Source organism: Chinchilla lanigera, unplaced genomic scaffold (genome assembly GCF_000276665.1).
Source record: "Chinchilla lanigera isolate Chin_1 unplaced genomic scaffold, ChiLan1.0 scaffold00093, whole genome shotgun sequence".
Classification (NCBI taxonomy): domain Eukaryota; kingdom Metazoa; phylum Chordata; class Mammalia; order Rodentia; family Chinchillidae; genus Chinchilla; species Chinchilla lanigera.
In genome coordinates, this window is record NW_004955494.1 from 7931048 (window position 1) to 7947102 (window position 16055).

The following is a 16055-nucleotide window of genomic DNA, read 5'->3' on the forward strand; positions in this document are numbered from 1 at the left end:
ATCTCCTACCTCTTTTGTCTGTAACTCACTATTATTTGTCTATTTGTTTTCCTGAGAAACTATTTTGTAGACAATAATATGTAAAATGATAACCATCGATAATTTCCTACCATTCTGTATGTAATTTGCTAAGTCCCCCCTATTATTATGTTATCCTTCTTTTATTGTTTAAAATAAAAAAAATAAATAAATAAATAGGTATTGATCACCTGAGAAAGCCAGAAGAAGCCACTAAGCCCACCTCCTGCAGGAAAGGCCCCTGTTCTGTATTCATTCCCACTTGCTACTTGACTTTCTTACCCATTTGATCCCAATTTGATCAATTTTACCTGAGCAATTATACTTGTAATCTTATTGATTGACCACAGTTTGTCCCACTTCAGGCCTACCTTGTGATTTCCCATTTTTCTCACTTGGACTCACCTCACATCATGGATTTCCTCTATACAAATCCCTAGAGAAAGCCCTTGACAACCCAGTCAAGACCCCTTCTGTCTCTTTCTCAGATAGAAGCTTTCTTTCCCCGAATAAAAATGTTCTACTTTTAATCACCATTATTCCTAAAATTCATTCTTTGATTTTAGAGAACATGAACTCCTACCAGACATCTAGCAGGTTGGGAGTTTCTTTCCCCTATGTCATTACTGGCCCACAGCAGAGACGCCCATCTCTCCAACAGTTGCAAGGTATTTCATCTTCTGCACTGGCTCCTTTGAGGGCCTAGCAGTATCTGACTGCCTATAATATTTCTATTTAACTCAGTTGCCTACAACATCCCCCCGCCATGAAGAAACATCCTGAAGTCTTGTAAGGGCATAATGGGAGATGACCCATCTGGCTTCTTCAGGTTGAAAGGGGTCATAGTTGTTGATTGGCAGTTGTTGATTATAATTTTACACGCCTCTAAGAAGAAAAGTACACAGAGATGGGAAAAGATTAGAAGTAAGGCCAGAGAAAGAAAACTGAAGCAGAACAGGCAGAACATTTTCTCTAAAATGTACAGGAGGATTGGAGCCAGGCTGTCCCAGTGAAACCTGCCCTCCAAGGTTTAAGAATGGCCACCAACTTAGTCTTTTAACTGGTTGAAGGAGTCCCATGTTTTATCATATAGGCATGTATATTTTTCTAAGTCTGTGCTAGATTCTATTTAAAAAGATCCATTCTACAGAAGTTTATATTAAAGTCCACTAAGGGGACATTTTAATGTTTCTTTCTCTAATGTTATTGTCTAAATAAAGTGAAGCAAAGAATACCAGCAAATTTAGTAACTAGTTCAAATGCAACATATATAAGAACAAAACAGGAGTAAAAATATCCCATTAAAGAAGTATCATAACCTTATAACCCTCCCATGTTTTAAATTAGGTTTATCATCATTTTAACAAAACTATATAAGAGACAAAGCACATGCAATTATAAGCAACAGGCAAAGACAACAAAATTTGAAACATAAAAATTTGTTACTTAAATGTGTCTCAATCCAGAGTCTATGATACAAACTCTTAACTCCATATGGAGTTAAGAGTTTGTATCATAGACTCTGGATTGATCCCTCAAAGATCTAAAATTTCTTTGGTTGTGAAGTACCAAACACCGAAAGGTAAATAAAGCCACACAAGGACTGAAATAAAAAATTGCTGCCAGTACACCTGATATAACCAGGGCCCCTTTCCAAACTACTACAGCCTCCTTTGCCTCTGCCAATAGGTACACAACCCTCGATAATGGCATCTTTCCCATGACTTTATAACTTCTTTTGAAATCCTGAAAATTAGTTTCTACTAAATGGATCCAGGATGATGAAATTTACTGGAGGTCTGAGGTTTATTAACACTTGAGTATAAGGTTAAAATTATGATTTGAGATAATTCTTGCAGTTCATGCATAGAGTCCAAAACTAAATCAGGCTGGTGTTGATATGCTCACCAAAATTGACCGAGAATGTATCCTGAGAATCCATAAACCTAGTGCTGAAATGAAGAGGGATTTCAACCAAGAGATTAGGATGTGGCAAACTGGCTAGACATGTGGGTGTAACCTGTTAATCAAGGAGCCAGGAGACATGAGCACAAGCTTTGTTCCTAGAACAATGAGAAAGTGCTATCTTAAATTTTTCTCCAAAGAACTCAAGTAGGTCTTTGATACAATAGCCTAGATCTGACATCAGCCCGAGGTGTCGGAGACGCAACAGATGGCCTCCACTAAGCTGGTGGCCTCTGTGACCTCTTCCAGTGGGTCATTCTGCACTTTGCAGGGTGTCATTCTTTTCCTACTCTTAAGTGACTCCCACTCACTCTACAGGGTACATTTCTTTTTCTATTTTTAACACCTTGCATAAATGCAATACTTAACTACCTTTTTTGCTTGTCCTGACCAATTCTTTGTTCAGCACAAAAGAATGTAGAGAGCACCTCTAGCAGGAGAACTGCAGCACTCCACAACCCAGTAACAATCCCACCCTTCCCCAGCAAAGGAGATGAGAAAGAGAAGAAAAGAAAAGGAACGAGAGCCAGAGAGGGAAGAAACCACACAAGAAAATGTCAAAGGGACAAAAGGGAAGATAGAATCCAATGATAGTTCCCAGAAACTAATTTGGGTGATGCTGTCCTGGGGGATCACAACTTCTCTTCACAGGGTGCTGGGGTGTGCCTTTGAGCATTTTTCAGGTTCACATTAACACTGCCAGAGCTGGACTTGAGGTCCTGACTCTGAGCCCAGCCCTCTATGTTTCCAGCTCTTCTCAGACTTGAAAAACCACGTGAGCATATTGGTAAAGTGCACATGCTGATCCTGTAGCATGCACTGGTTCTGAGGTTCTGCATTTCTAGCAAGCACACAGGCCACATTGTTGCTACTGGCTCAAGTCCCACTGCACAAGCGGCAAGAGTTGCCAGGGATTTGGGAGCTCTGCATTCTTTCTCAGTCACTCTGCCAGCAGTAAATCCACAACCAAGAGCTGTAAAATGCCCAGACCCACAAGTTCTTCAGTATCAGCCAGTGTTTTAGAGAAACAGAGTGCTAAAAAAATAGTAACTGCCCTAAAAATAAATTTGTTTTCAACACCTCCGCAAAACCTGATACTTGCCAGGGAAATTCATCACCACTAAGAAAGCCAGTCTTTGTGATCTGCAGCATAAAAGAGTCCTAAAAAAAATGAAAGCAGCTAAGGTACTGGCTGTAGGGTAGAAGTGCACCTCTCATATTGCCAGGTGTAACTCAACGCAGAAAAGAGAAAGTCTCCCCAAAGCTCTCCAACAAAGCAGGGACTCCCAGATTTGCACATTTACTGCCGGGTCCCCAGGCCTACAATGGGCATCTTGGCTTTGGTGCTGAGTTCCACAAAAGTCGCCATGGTTGCTGCAAAAGCCTGAGAGAGCAGATAAAGAGCACAAGCCTGTGAGCTGCAGCAGGAAGCTAGCAGGTCCTGTTAATAAGGCTGACTGGGCTGCTGGGGGAGGGCCCAGAGCTCGGGGCTGGCTTAGAACAGGGAGTCCATCCTTCTAGTCTTTTGTGAGACTGACTGGCAGAAGTAAATCATTAGAGATAAAGACCCAGCACAAATTCTTACTGCTGTGAAAGGTATGAATTACTTTAAGAGTGCAAATTATGAGTTTGATCCCCAATATAACATAGTCAAGATTCCCAAACATTATGTAATTTGATATAGATGTTGCAGTGAAAATCTGCATACTATAGCCAGATTTGTGGGTATTTGAGAGGATTGAGGCCAGGGAAATTTCCTAAGGCAAAATGAAGAGGATGACATAAATTACTTTGAGATAATAATCCTTGACTACAAGAAGTAATCATAAAAGTACATGTGCTGAATGACCCTCTTTTTAGGATCAGACCTGGGTTTTCATTGCTTTTTACACAAGATTTCATTGTCCTAAACTTGTGGCCTTAACTAATTTCCCCACCACAATCTTCCAAGTGGTAAGACTATATCTTCCTAGTCTCCTTCTTTCCTTATTTAAAAAAAATAAGTTTGTTCTTAGGAGCATTTTTAGGTTTGTATTTAAAAATTGATATAGTATTATTAACTGAAGTCCATAGTTTTCACTGAGGCTCCGGTTTTCTGTAGTATATTTTCTTGGTTTTGACAAATGTCCCGTGACAGGTATCCATCACTACTGTATCAAACAGAATAGTGTTGTTCCCCTGAAAACTGCCTGTGCTCCACCTGTCCATCATTCCCCTACTTTTCCTGAGCCCAGGACAGCCACTGACCTATTAAAGTCTTCATAGCTGAAATCACATAATATGAAGTCTTTCCAGATTCACTTCTGTCACTTACCAGTATGCATTTAGGGTCCTATATTTTTTTTTCTCGCTTGATGGGATATTTCTTCCTTTCACTGAATTACACTTATGTTCTCTAGTTGCTCCGCATTTTGCTAATGCATTATCTATGGGAGCATATCTCCACTGTTTAATTGCTCAAATATAATTTTTCTGTTGGCTCACCGTGAGTCAGCAAATTCAATTCAAGTGTGTTGACCTACACAGCCTTTCCTTCCTCTACGAAAGTGGGTGAAAGAACAGATTTTTCCGTGTGGCAGCTTGCAATCCCAGATTCAGTTATACTCACATCACTAGTCAGCCCTGACAGCTGGACACCCAGCACCTCAGGGGACAAGATTTTGGCTCCCCTAGTGAGGCAGGAGATGGACAGCACGGGAGACATTCTCGCCTTCCTCACACAGTCTCCTGGACACAACAGAGACATTTTGCTCTTACTATATCTCCTCAAAACCTGGCAGGAACGTAAAATATGTTCCTGCCCTTGTCACACTTCCCTTACATCTGGCCTGAGCTGGAGGAGCACGCACTTGAAGGAAGACATGAGTTTAACCAAGGATAACACCCAGGTCTTCCTAATATCATTAGCATTGTGGTTTTGACCACTGTTCTGGGCTATGGTATTGCGTTGGTTCCAGCCAGGCCTATATAAAGTCAAATATCTCTCATCCAGACAAGAGGGTGAATACTGTCAATTGTGTCTAATATAGTTGGTCCCCCTTTCCCCACAAACATACTCGTCTCCAAATGCTAAAAAATAAATAAATAAACAAACACTGGAACTCACTGCAGTAGTTTTGCACCTCAGACCTAGGCTTGCTTAAAATTCCTTTCAGGTTACTTTAGCTTCACACCTAAAACAGACAGGGTTGCTTTGTGTCAAACTCACGTCTCAACGTGCTCCTCTCTGAGGAGTGCATTTTTCTTTCATAGATGTCTGGCTTCCTTATAACTTCTGCGTGTCCTGCTCAGTTGCCTGGGATATAAAGAAGCTGGGTATCAGGGGAGACAGAGACATGTCTAGTAGCATCTTGCCTTGGCAGGTGAGTGTTTTATCCTTCTCCTTGGTTTCTCTTCAATGCCTTTTTCTGCTTCAAGCGGACAACCAGGTGCTGGAACAGACGCTGAGGTTCTGCCGGGTAGAAGGCAAAGCCATGCATCATGTAGGTTTATGTTTGACTTTGTGCAGTCCAAACTGTAATTTGCCTAAAAAGGCCCTGTCTGAGGTCCACTGCTGTTAGCTCCTCTTATTGCACACGGACTTCTCGCAGCCCAATGAAAGGACACACAGGGTTCCCACTTCTGCAGGGAAGGCTCCTTCACTTAGTCCACCAGGGGAAAAAGCCTGCTTCCTCTTTGCTGACAAGCTGCCGAGGCCTAGAGAAAAGATAAGGTCCACTTGCTCCGCAGCTGCCCAGGGCCCCATTTCAGTCCACGCCTCTCTGGCAGCAGCCAGCGGGGCAAAGCTGGGACTGTCCGTCATGCCCCCGCGTGGGCGGAGCATGCACCCTGATGGCCCCGCCCCTAGCGGGTCCCTCCCTCCCACAGCAGGCTGGTGACATCACCTGCCCGTATGGGGCCCCTGCCTTGGTGGTCTGTGGTCGCCTCTTCCCTTGGCCCTACAGCCCTGAGCAGCTGCTGGGCAGCTCCACAACTGGAGTTCTGTTTAGCAGGGCTCCGGGCCGCTCACCCCGTTGCCCCCCAAATCCCATTCCTGCTGGACACACTGCACCGCAGCGAGGTGGGGTGGAGCTGAGACCTCAGCCCAGTGCTCCCTTTTCCCCGGCGGGTGGAGAGAGCGTTTTAGTTAAAAACCAAGGAGTGTAATCACTAAATTCTCAGAAGGCCTTCCTGATACCAAACTCTTTAGAGTTCAGCTGTGCATGGGCTGTGTCGGCCTGCTCAGGGGCCCAAGGGAGATTTTTGGCGGTGAGGTCCGCAGGTTAAAGAAGGCACATATGCAAGATGTCAGCAACAACAACAGGTAGCGTGGAGCAGAGCAGAGGGCAAGAGCACAAGAACCATGTCTTTATTGAATAATTCTTACACAGGTTATCTCATATTTACATTCTTATATAGTGTCGGAACCAGCACATATGTATTTACCTGTGCTATGCCGTGTTTACATAACTGCATCCCAATGTGGGCCTGTGCTAAGCAAGTGAGGTCACATTCTCAGGTGTTCTTAGGGGCCCCTGAGCTTTAAAGAATTCTGAGTGGTTCCCCACATCCCCTCAAAGGTTGGGAGTGTATAAATGTACCTTTTTATATGTAACAGGGCACGAGTATCTGTAGTTAACAAAGAAGAATTATGTGGTTTTGCAAAACCACCTTTTTATTTGAACAGTTTTGTCTACAAGTAACATCAGAGCCTGGCACATAACATTTAAGGCCTGGGCCATACGTTGAGCAAGGGCTTTAACTTGGAGGGCTAGGTCTATGGTTCTTGTCTCTGGTCAGACGCTATTTCTAGTGGCATCCATACACAGCAGTCAGTTTTTTTTGGTCAGAAACCATTTTTTAGCTGTCAACAATTTTAATGCCTTATCAAGGCACCTGTTAAGTCATTTCCCAGTGAAAGGAGGGGCTCACATTCTGAACCACGATATTCTACATGGCCACATTTTTGGCCACACTTTTATATATCTCCCCATACATTAGCACCCAACAAGGAATGGTGCCCTGTCATGCCAGCAATGCCCAAGCTGGCAACCAGAGCTTTATCACTACAGATGGCCTAGTTGTCCATGCACACATGTAGAGCATGTCCTTTATATATCACAAGTAATCATACTGTTGGTAATTCTGTCCATTGGGTTAACTTGTCTATTTTGGTTTTAAATCAGAGTACTTTCCTACTGGGCTGGACAATGACTGTTGTCCATTCAGGGCTGGGTCATGGCTATGGCTAGATCCGTCAGTATATCCAGCATTACTCAGCAGTTTCTCTTTTTCTTTTGTGTAGGGACGAGGAGTCATGTCCTACAGACCATTCTCCCAGATGGGTTCCTGGGCTGTGTACATCACAGGTCCCAAGACTCTTGCCAGTTCGTCTGTCAATGGGCTAGCAGAGAAAGAGGACTGCTGTAGGAGGTATATCCCCCGACAACTGAGAGTGGGGACTTGTGCCACTCATTCCTGGGACGGGCTGTTCAAATCCATACCCCCCCACCTGTCCCATGATTTTTCACAGGCATGTACAGCAGCGTACAGCATTGCTGTCTTTTAATCAAGGAATACCAGCTCTTGACTCACTTTTATAACGGTAACAATAACCCAACAAGATGTTGTTTTTTTTTTTCCGGTACCAGGAATCGAACTCACGACCTTGTGCTTGCCAGGCAGGTGCTGTGCCACTGAGCTAAATCCCCAGCCCCTCCTAACAGGATGTTTTTCTTTTCCCTGTTTTGGTCATAGACCCCAGCCAAATCTATCATCATCCATCCTGATGGGTAGGATAAATGGCAGGTTAAGGTCAATGACTCATAGGGCTTGTACCTATGCAACAGTCCTTTTTGAGTCCTGAAAAGCATCTTCCACTGCATCTGTCCAGCAGTCAGCTTCAGCTGTGGCTGTCCAGCCCATATTGTGCCCCTTTTGGTCATCTGGTATAAAAGGCATAGCGGGGTAGCTAGGGGCAGTATGTCTGCTAAAAATTTACTAAGCCCACATATACCTATATTTGGCAGACTGTCGGGTCTGGTCTTACCAGACCATATAATACTCAAGAATTTGACAGACAAGCCAGGTCCTTGGATCTTGTCTTTGTTTATGGTCCACTCCCATGTCAGCAAAGCTTTTCTCAGACTGCTTATGGTGGCTTTTAAATCTATAAAATAATCAGATGGTAACATAATATCATCAATACAAAGCAGTGACACGGAGTGTGGTTTGGCCCAGGTGGCCATGGTTCGGGCCACCAGGCCATGACACAAAGTTGGGCTAGGCAAATAGCCTTGAGGCAACATCTGGAAGGCCCATTCCCTTCCCTCCCAGGTGAAGGCAAATTGGTCCTGACTGTTAGTGTCAGAGTGCGACTTTACAGTCATTTGCCAGGGCTCATCTGGCTTCTGCATGGGCCATACTGAAGGGCATTCTTCAGGGCATAGCACTTCTTTTCTTTTAACTTTAAAACGGCCTGTCCCATTGTTTTATGGCCTCCAGAGAGTCAGTACTGCTTTGTGTACATAACCCATGCGGCCTACCGGAGAGTCAGCAGTGTGTGGTGCGGGAGGCCTTGAACTACTGTTTTTACCATGTGAATTTGTAAGTGGAATTTTTCCTGCATGGTGTCGAGCCGAGCACCAGTCAGCATGTTTATCCCCAGTATGTATTTGGCAATCAGAAAAACACAAACATCACATAGGTGTGGGGACAAGCGCCACACAGAAAAAGTCACCTGGGCCTTCTGGACTGTGATCTCCATACCCTTCCGTGCATGCCGTAGGTCCTGTAGAACAGTCTGGGCTGCTGTATTTTAGCACTGACTCAGCTTTGGTATCCACCAGTGCTAGTACTCGCTGCACACTTTTTGTGGACCAGTAAATAATCAGTTCCACATGTGGCCTCCAGTGTCCCAGGACTCCCAAGACTCAGGTACCTTGGCCTACCTCCTAATTGATGTAAAAGGAGGCCAGTGGTACTTTCTTTTGCTTTACCAGGGCTGTTTTGGCCTGCTGGCCTTGGCCTGTTGGCTGGTATTGCTGGTCAGATCATAACTGCCTCTGCAGAGTTAGCAACACATCAAAAGGCAGCCTGTCTAAATTATCTGTGCTTTGGTCTGCTGCCAGCAGGTCCTTCAGACCTGGAAGTGACTGACCTTCAGTGGCCTCACAGCTTGTTCTGGGGGGTGGACATTCTGGTTGATGCAGAGGCTCCCCCTTTTTTTTCAATTGGTACAGTTTTTATAGATCTCGCCTTACCTTGGCACTTTACTTTCATATCTCCCAGCTTGGCCAAGGCATCCACAGTATTATGGATCAAGTGATCTGTAAAGGGGACTAGGAAGGCTGCCACTGACCCAAATGTGCCAGCTGGTCTGCTCGCCAGGGTCATGTTCTTCATACAGATGGTCAGCAGTTCCTCATCTGTGCTAAGATACTGTAGTGTGAACATCATTTGTTGCATGCCTATTTCACGTAGCACATATCAAGTCTATATAGGCTGAACATTTAGTAACTTTCTCTAGCAGATCACCTGGATTCTCCCAAACCAGGGGAACTGCTGCCATCAACCAATTTATCACAGTCTGATTACTGCTTCTGGAGCTGTCCTCCGCACAATCTGCAGAACACATCCTAAAGGGGATGCTGGCTATGCTGGCTATTTGGGAGATCTCTTGTGGGCTTAACTGTATGTTATCAGCTCCATGATCCCACAGCCATAGCAGCCACTCAGGCAGAGTTTAACCCACCATCTGCTTTAATTATTTTGCTAGTTCCTGCAGCTCTATGACTGGATGCGTCCTGTACATCGTGTGCTGGATAGAGGTAGGTGTCCCTCCCGGTTCTCCTCCCTGGGCTAGAGATACCTCTACCTTCACTTCTTGATGAATAGTCAGCCTAGGATGCAAAACCAGGGGATTTTCCGGGGGGTTTCTCAGTCATGAGGACTTACACTTTTGAAGACATTTCTGGAGGGGGCAGTGCTTCCTACACCTCACAACATGAGCTCCACAACAGCTAGCTGTTGTTGAAGGCCCTCCTCTATTTGCTGCAGCTTGTCTACTTGCCAGACAAGGCCATCTACCTCTTGATTACACAGTTCAGCTCATGTAGGTCACATGACTCTACAGTAGTGATCGTGGGCAGGATGTCTGGAGTTTGGCTTTAGATCAACCTAATGGAACCTTAGTATCATTCACCTACTTCCCTCTTGGTACAGACTTTAATTAAAAGATTTAGCAATTGTACCAAGAGGATGCTTGGATAAATTATAGCGGGGATAACCTCCCTAGTGATTTTGATAGCACAGCTGGGTAGCTGCTCTTAGCTCATTCAGTACTAACTGCTCACTTTGTAGACAATTGGACAACTGCTGACGACAGCTGGAAAATAAAGTGAGAAATTGAAATAAAGTTGCAAACCCAAGTGGGCATTTTAGAAACCTCTGTCCTTTTGATGGGAGATCAAACTGAAAGTTTGCAATTGCAAAAGGTTTAAAGTGTCACTATAATATGGCTGGCTTCTGTATCACCCAATTACCATACAACAAAAGTCTACATTCTTGGGGAATGATCAAGTAACATATAGAAGGAGCAATCCATCAAAATATTGCTAAGGACGTAGATGCTCTTCAGATAAAAATGCTGTCAGTGTCACAACAGACAGCCACATTTGATACCCAAGTGAAAGAATGGGATAAGTTTGCTGATGCTAAAGAATAATTGAATACATTTGAATATTTTAAGGCTCATTTTTGATTTATATTGGAACTTGTGTGCTCATTCTCCTGTTGATAATTCTTCATTAAAGTGTGTCTTGCAGGATTCACAACCTGGTGCCAGTCATTGCCCATATAGCAATGACTGACTGTGCTCCAGCTTCTTCAAAGCAAAGAAGGGGGATCTGTGGAGGATCATCTAGTTGAAGGAGGAGCAGTTGTCTCCATTTTTGCTGAACCTGACCCTATTTCCATGTATTGATATGGACAGAGCTGGCTAGGACTTTTCTTAATCCCTTCAACTGGCTTTAAGCAATGCATATCAATCTGGCTGAAATGCTGATATGTAGTCTTTGAAGCAAAGATGACAGGGCAGTGTTTCCCCACTACTCCCATAGCTCTCAAGTGTGAGCCAGGGCAAAGTGGGATGGAAAGCCCATGCTACTGGCTGGGATCAAGCCTCAAGGTAAGAAGCTATGACTTCTCAGGGCATAAAAGATTACACATCAAAGCTGAAGCACTGACTCCAAAACATTAGATACTACCTCAACTGTGCTATGCAGTTTACTCTTTCTGCATATCCTTCTCTCTGCATATTGCAGAGGTGATTTCAGGCTTTCTACCTAGCCCAGCTCAAGGCACTCACATACTTCCCACCACTCACAGTCATTCATCCTCAAGGCACTCCCTTCTTCATGAATTAATAAAATCTGGCGTTAGTCTGGGGTCAAGGCCTTTGTTCCTATTAACCATCATCATGGCTGACTTAGGACCCCTTGGTTCCCCATAACTACAAATATGTCTAAAGCATATTCTACAAATATGCCTTAGTGTCTTTATTCTCACCATGGGTGTCACTGGACGTGGTAGACTGGAATTAGAAGGAGCAATAACTTTTCCATGGGATTACAAATATAAACTTCCTGGGCCACGATGAGGGCTGAGAAGGGCTCTCCACAGTGGGTTGATGGGACTATATAAACAGGAAATTGTTGATGCTGTTGAAATTGAATTACAGATATTAAAACTTAATTTTGTATTAACTTGATTTCTTTGTCTTCCAAAATTGAAAAATAAACTTGAGGACAAAAGATGGAATTTAGCAGAGTGTTTAGTGGAAATATTAATAAGACAAAGCTCTTGGTGGATACCTAAGAGGGGAAAGAAGTCCAACATGTTTCCTCTGTCTTAGCCTTATATAGATAGAGCATGGGGACTTGTTCCAAAAGAAATAAGTTCAAAAGAATTAAAGAAAGAAAGTGGTTATCTTTTATTTTTGATGTTTTCTTGAAATCAGGTTGAAGTCCAGGTCCAGAGGTAAGGAAGAGCTGTTAGAAATGTTTAACTAATTTAATGTATCCTACATAAGTCTTCTTTCTGAAGGAAGAGTCTTCATCTCCCTTTGCAGTGTATATTTTTATCCTTCTTCTTGTGTTTACCTTTGTATTTCTGAGTTTCACTTAGCTGCTTGAATTAGCTCTTAATGTGCCTGGGCTGTTTTCTTTCATGGGACTCTGTAGTTAGGCTGTTCTCACTGTTGTACTCATAATGACTAACCTAAATGACTGTAGCTTGACATCAGGGATGTTTGGTTGCTTGGTATGGGTGTACATTCACATCAACATCACAACTGTGACCATGGAATTTTGGAATCTAACAAGCCTTAGTGTGAGCACATTTATTTTAAACAAGTTCAGCTTACTCTCCCAACGAACATTGGCAGAAACATCAGAGAGTCATAGTTAGTTGTTCATCATGTTCATATTGTTATGACACACCCATAGTGAGCCTGAGCTATGACCTTTTTGTGACTCCTACTTGCAACTTGACCAATTCCCCATAATACTACAAGCTCTTCTTTCACAGGGATAGGGCCTTTTTCTTCTTTGATTCCCGTAAATGATCTGGCACCCTGTAGCCCATAGGACAAGCAAGATCCTTGAGTATGTTCACATTGTTGCTTTTGGTTGCTGGTCTGAGACTGCCTGGGTCACAAATAGTGGGCGTCTTGACCTGGGTAAGGTCCCTGTCTTAGTTGCTTTTCTCTCATTGCTGAGACAAAATACCTGACACCCAAAATTAAAGGAGGAGAGGTTTTTTAGCACACAGGTTGTAGAGCATTCAGTTCATAGTCAGCGGGATCCAAGGCAAGGCGGTGTGCAGCAGGGCAACAGTTCATGGTGAAAGAAGACAGCAAAAGCAATAAGAGCAAAAAGGGAGGAGTAACAAACCTCTTTCTGGCCCTTTTATTTTATCCACACTGCTGGAATTAGAGTGGTGTCAATCCAATCAGTGGAATGATCCAGAAATCACTCACCCTTAATTCCAGCATTGCAGTATGAATGAGTCAATCACATACTCTAAATTCAGAAACCCCTTCCCCCATGACCACGTGAGGTTTTGCGGAGACATCCAGACATAAACTTAACAGTCCCTAAACACTAATTTTTCTTTCTTCCAAGACTTGGTAAGGTCCTCCCACTTACCTTGATCTAGATCCCATGTTCTTTCTCTGATAAAGCCCTTCTCAGGCTCTCTGAGTGGAACCAGGAGTTAATCATTAGCCCCTTTGAGCTGTCATGGAATTTTACTAAGAACACCTGTACCATATCTTCTTCCACTAGTCTCAAAACCTCCTGAGAGCAAGAACCAAGCATAGCTGCCTTCTGTCAGCACAAACTGGATTATTAGGTAGTAAGTATGAGTTAGTAATTAAATGAATTTACTAATAAGTGAAAGGATATGATTTCTGTGGAAGAACCAGTGAGGATGAGCTCACAGGTACATTCATATCATAGGAGCTCAACTGGATTATGGCTTAGAGTAGGAATTGTGTTGTCCTTATCCTGACATCATTGATATCATGTCTGTGAAAATAATCTAGGCTCTTGGGCATTAGACATTTATATATTATTGCCACACATAATTATTCATCATGAGGATCTGGAAATAATGCATTGTACATATCTTAGGACCTACTAAATCCTGGCCTACCAAATCCACCCTAATCCCCTTTGGATGGGTAAAGATCCATGTTTTGGATCAAGTCATGATGGAACATTCTGAAAGCAGAAAAAAGGTTCTGTCCTTGACCAAGGAAATAAAAGATAACTCTTTGTTTGTATGATGTGTGAAGTGAGCGAGGAGTTTTGTGGTAGAGGTGAGGAGCACAACTTGAATGTGCAGTGGAAGCCTGCATTGGGAGAGGTGCTTCCTGAGGTGAGGATGCTCAAATTTTCCTCCACTCCGCACCAGTCAAACTAGTTCCGAGTTTTGGAAATGAACTGTCTGCATAATACTGAAGGATAAGTTAAAGAAAAAGAGTTTTAAGCAATTAAGAAGGGAAGTCCAAGCAATTTATCTGCCAACAAAAAGAATTTTAACGACGGTAGGAAGAAGACATGGTGAATACAGCCATTGAAGGACCTGATCAATCCTGGCAAAGACGATTTGGGAAGGAGGTACATGGGAAACTTGATTATGCCCCCAGTTGCTAAGGTCTCAAGCAGCAGGGCTCTGTGGAAAAGAGCACATGCAGAGATTAGAACAGGTGAAGCATTTGGAAATCATGCAGAATGGAGTCTGGTGCCAGAATGGATTAGTCAGCTTTTCATTGCTGGCACCAAATACTTGATATACACAATTTAAGGGAAAAAAGGTTTATTTTGTCTCATGGTTTCAGAGGTTCAACTGCACGGTTACCTGGCTCCCAAGAAGAAATGGCATGGGAGAAGGGCATAGTGAAGAGCTGCTCCACCCATGTTCCCATGGAAGAGAGAGAGAGAAAGATGGAGAGAGAGAGAGTCCAAAGGCATCCACTGACCCCCTCTTCCAACTAGGCCCCACCTCCTAAGAGGACATTCAACGATGAGCTCATCATTAGATTTATCCCTTGATGAGTGTAGTGCTGTCACGACCCAACTGCCTTCCAGAGCCCCTCTTCTGAACACCCAGTACTTTTTTGGGGGGGGACATTTTACACAGAAAGCATAATAAACCATAATAATTTTTAAAAAATAAACATTCACCATAGCTACTGATCATTTACTGTTGATCAAGTGTTCTAGCCATTTTTGTCCAATAAAAAAAATTATATTGTGTCCTCTTCCACCTTATTTTCTGGACTTGGCGTTGTGTGCTTCTGGCTCTTCCCCAGAGTCAAAATGGTCGTGTAAAATAAATGTTTTAAATCAATTCAAGGCTTGAGGCAGCCACATCAGTACAAGTAAAGACAGCCACAAAAGAGTGCTTCCAGAGTGGCTTCAGAAAGTGGCAAGAATGATGGGTTAAACGAGTTTGAATCAAGGGGAAATACTCTGAGTGAGACTAACGGCAATGGGTCATTTACTGTACTACATTTTTTAATGTAAACATTCACTGTATGTTTTGAGCATGCCTCAACATATGTGTAAGAATTTCCTTAGAATAGAAATTGCTGAGATGTGAATGTATATACCTTTAGCTTTTCCAGACAATAAACTTTTCCAAAGTAATTATACCAGTGTGCTTTCCCCAGCTATATAAATTATTTTGCTCACAAACTTTAAACACCACCAGTGCAGAAGGTTTAGTTATTGACTATCTGGAAATTTTATTATGGTAACTACTTATGATTTCAATATACATTTACTCACTACTAATATTTTTGAGCACATTCTTATGTATTCACTGGACATTGGGATCTCCAGTTTTTTTAAGTATCTCTGTAAGTCTTGGTCCATTTTCTTTTCAATTATTATTTTTCCTAATGATTTTAATAGCTTTATGTATTCTGGATAATAGTCCTTTGCTTGTTACTTATGTGTTGCAAATATCCTATACCATTGTAGGGTTTGGATTTTTTCTTCAGTATAGTATATTTTACATGAAGAGGTTTTCTTAATCTTTAAGTGATCACATGTGTCAAATCTTTCCTTTAGTGCTTGTTGTGTTTTCTCTAAGAAACCTATCCTGAGATCAAGAAGATGTTCTGTTTTCTCATCTTTAAAAAAAAACTCTACCACACTATCTTACGTTCTGTAGTTTTGTCAACCCAGTGAATAAAACTTGTTATGGTAAAAGACATATTGGCAAGCATAATAGAATAAGTGTGTTCAAAGGAAGGAAAATATTTTGAAGGGGATTAATGGCTCCTAAGTTTTAAAATTATTTTTTATTCTGCTTCACTTTTTATGCTAGGTCCTTCTCTATAAATATTAGACTCTGTTTGCAATTTCTTCCAACACAAACCAAGGACAATAAGCCCGACGGGATTTTGACTCGTAACCTAGCCATCAATTTGGAGAGAATTAACATCTAAATCATATTGAGTCTTCCTATGAAGTAACACAGAATGAAGGCTCCACTTACTTAGAACTTCTTTAAATTCACCC

The 16055-nt window shown here is 42.6% G+C and overlaps 1 protein-coding gene across 1 annotated transcript in view; it reads left to right on the plus strand.

Moving 5' to 3' along the window:
* Positions 1-5983: 5983 nt before the first annotated feature.
* The window catches only part of LOC102020457 (aldose reductase-related protein 2-like), a gene marked incomplete in the record, with an annotated part of 178080 nt that continues 168008 nt past the window's right edge, over positions 5984-16055 (plus strand). Inside the window, 1 exon segment of the mRNA XM_013505015.1 lies at positions 5984-6236. Within this exon segment, the coding sequence (XP_013360469.1) occupies positions 6186-6236 (51 nt within the window).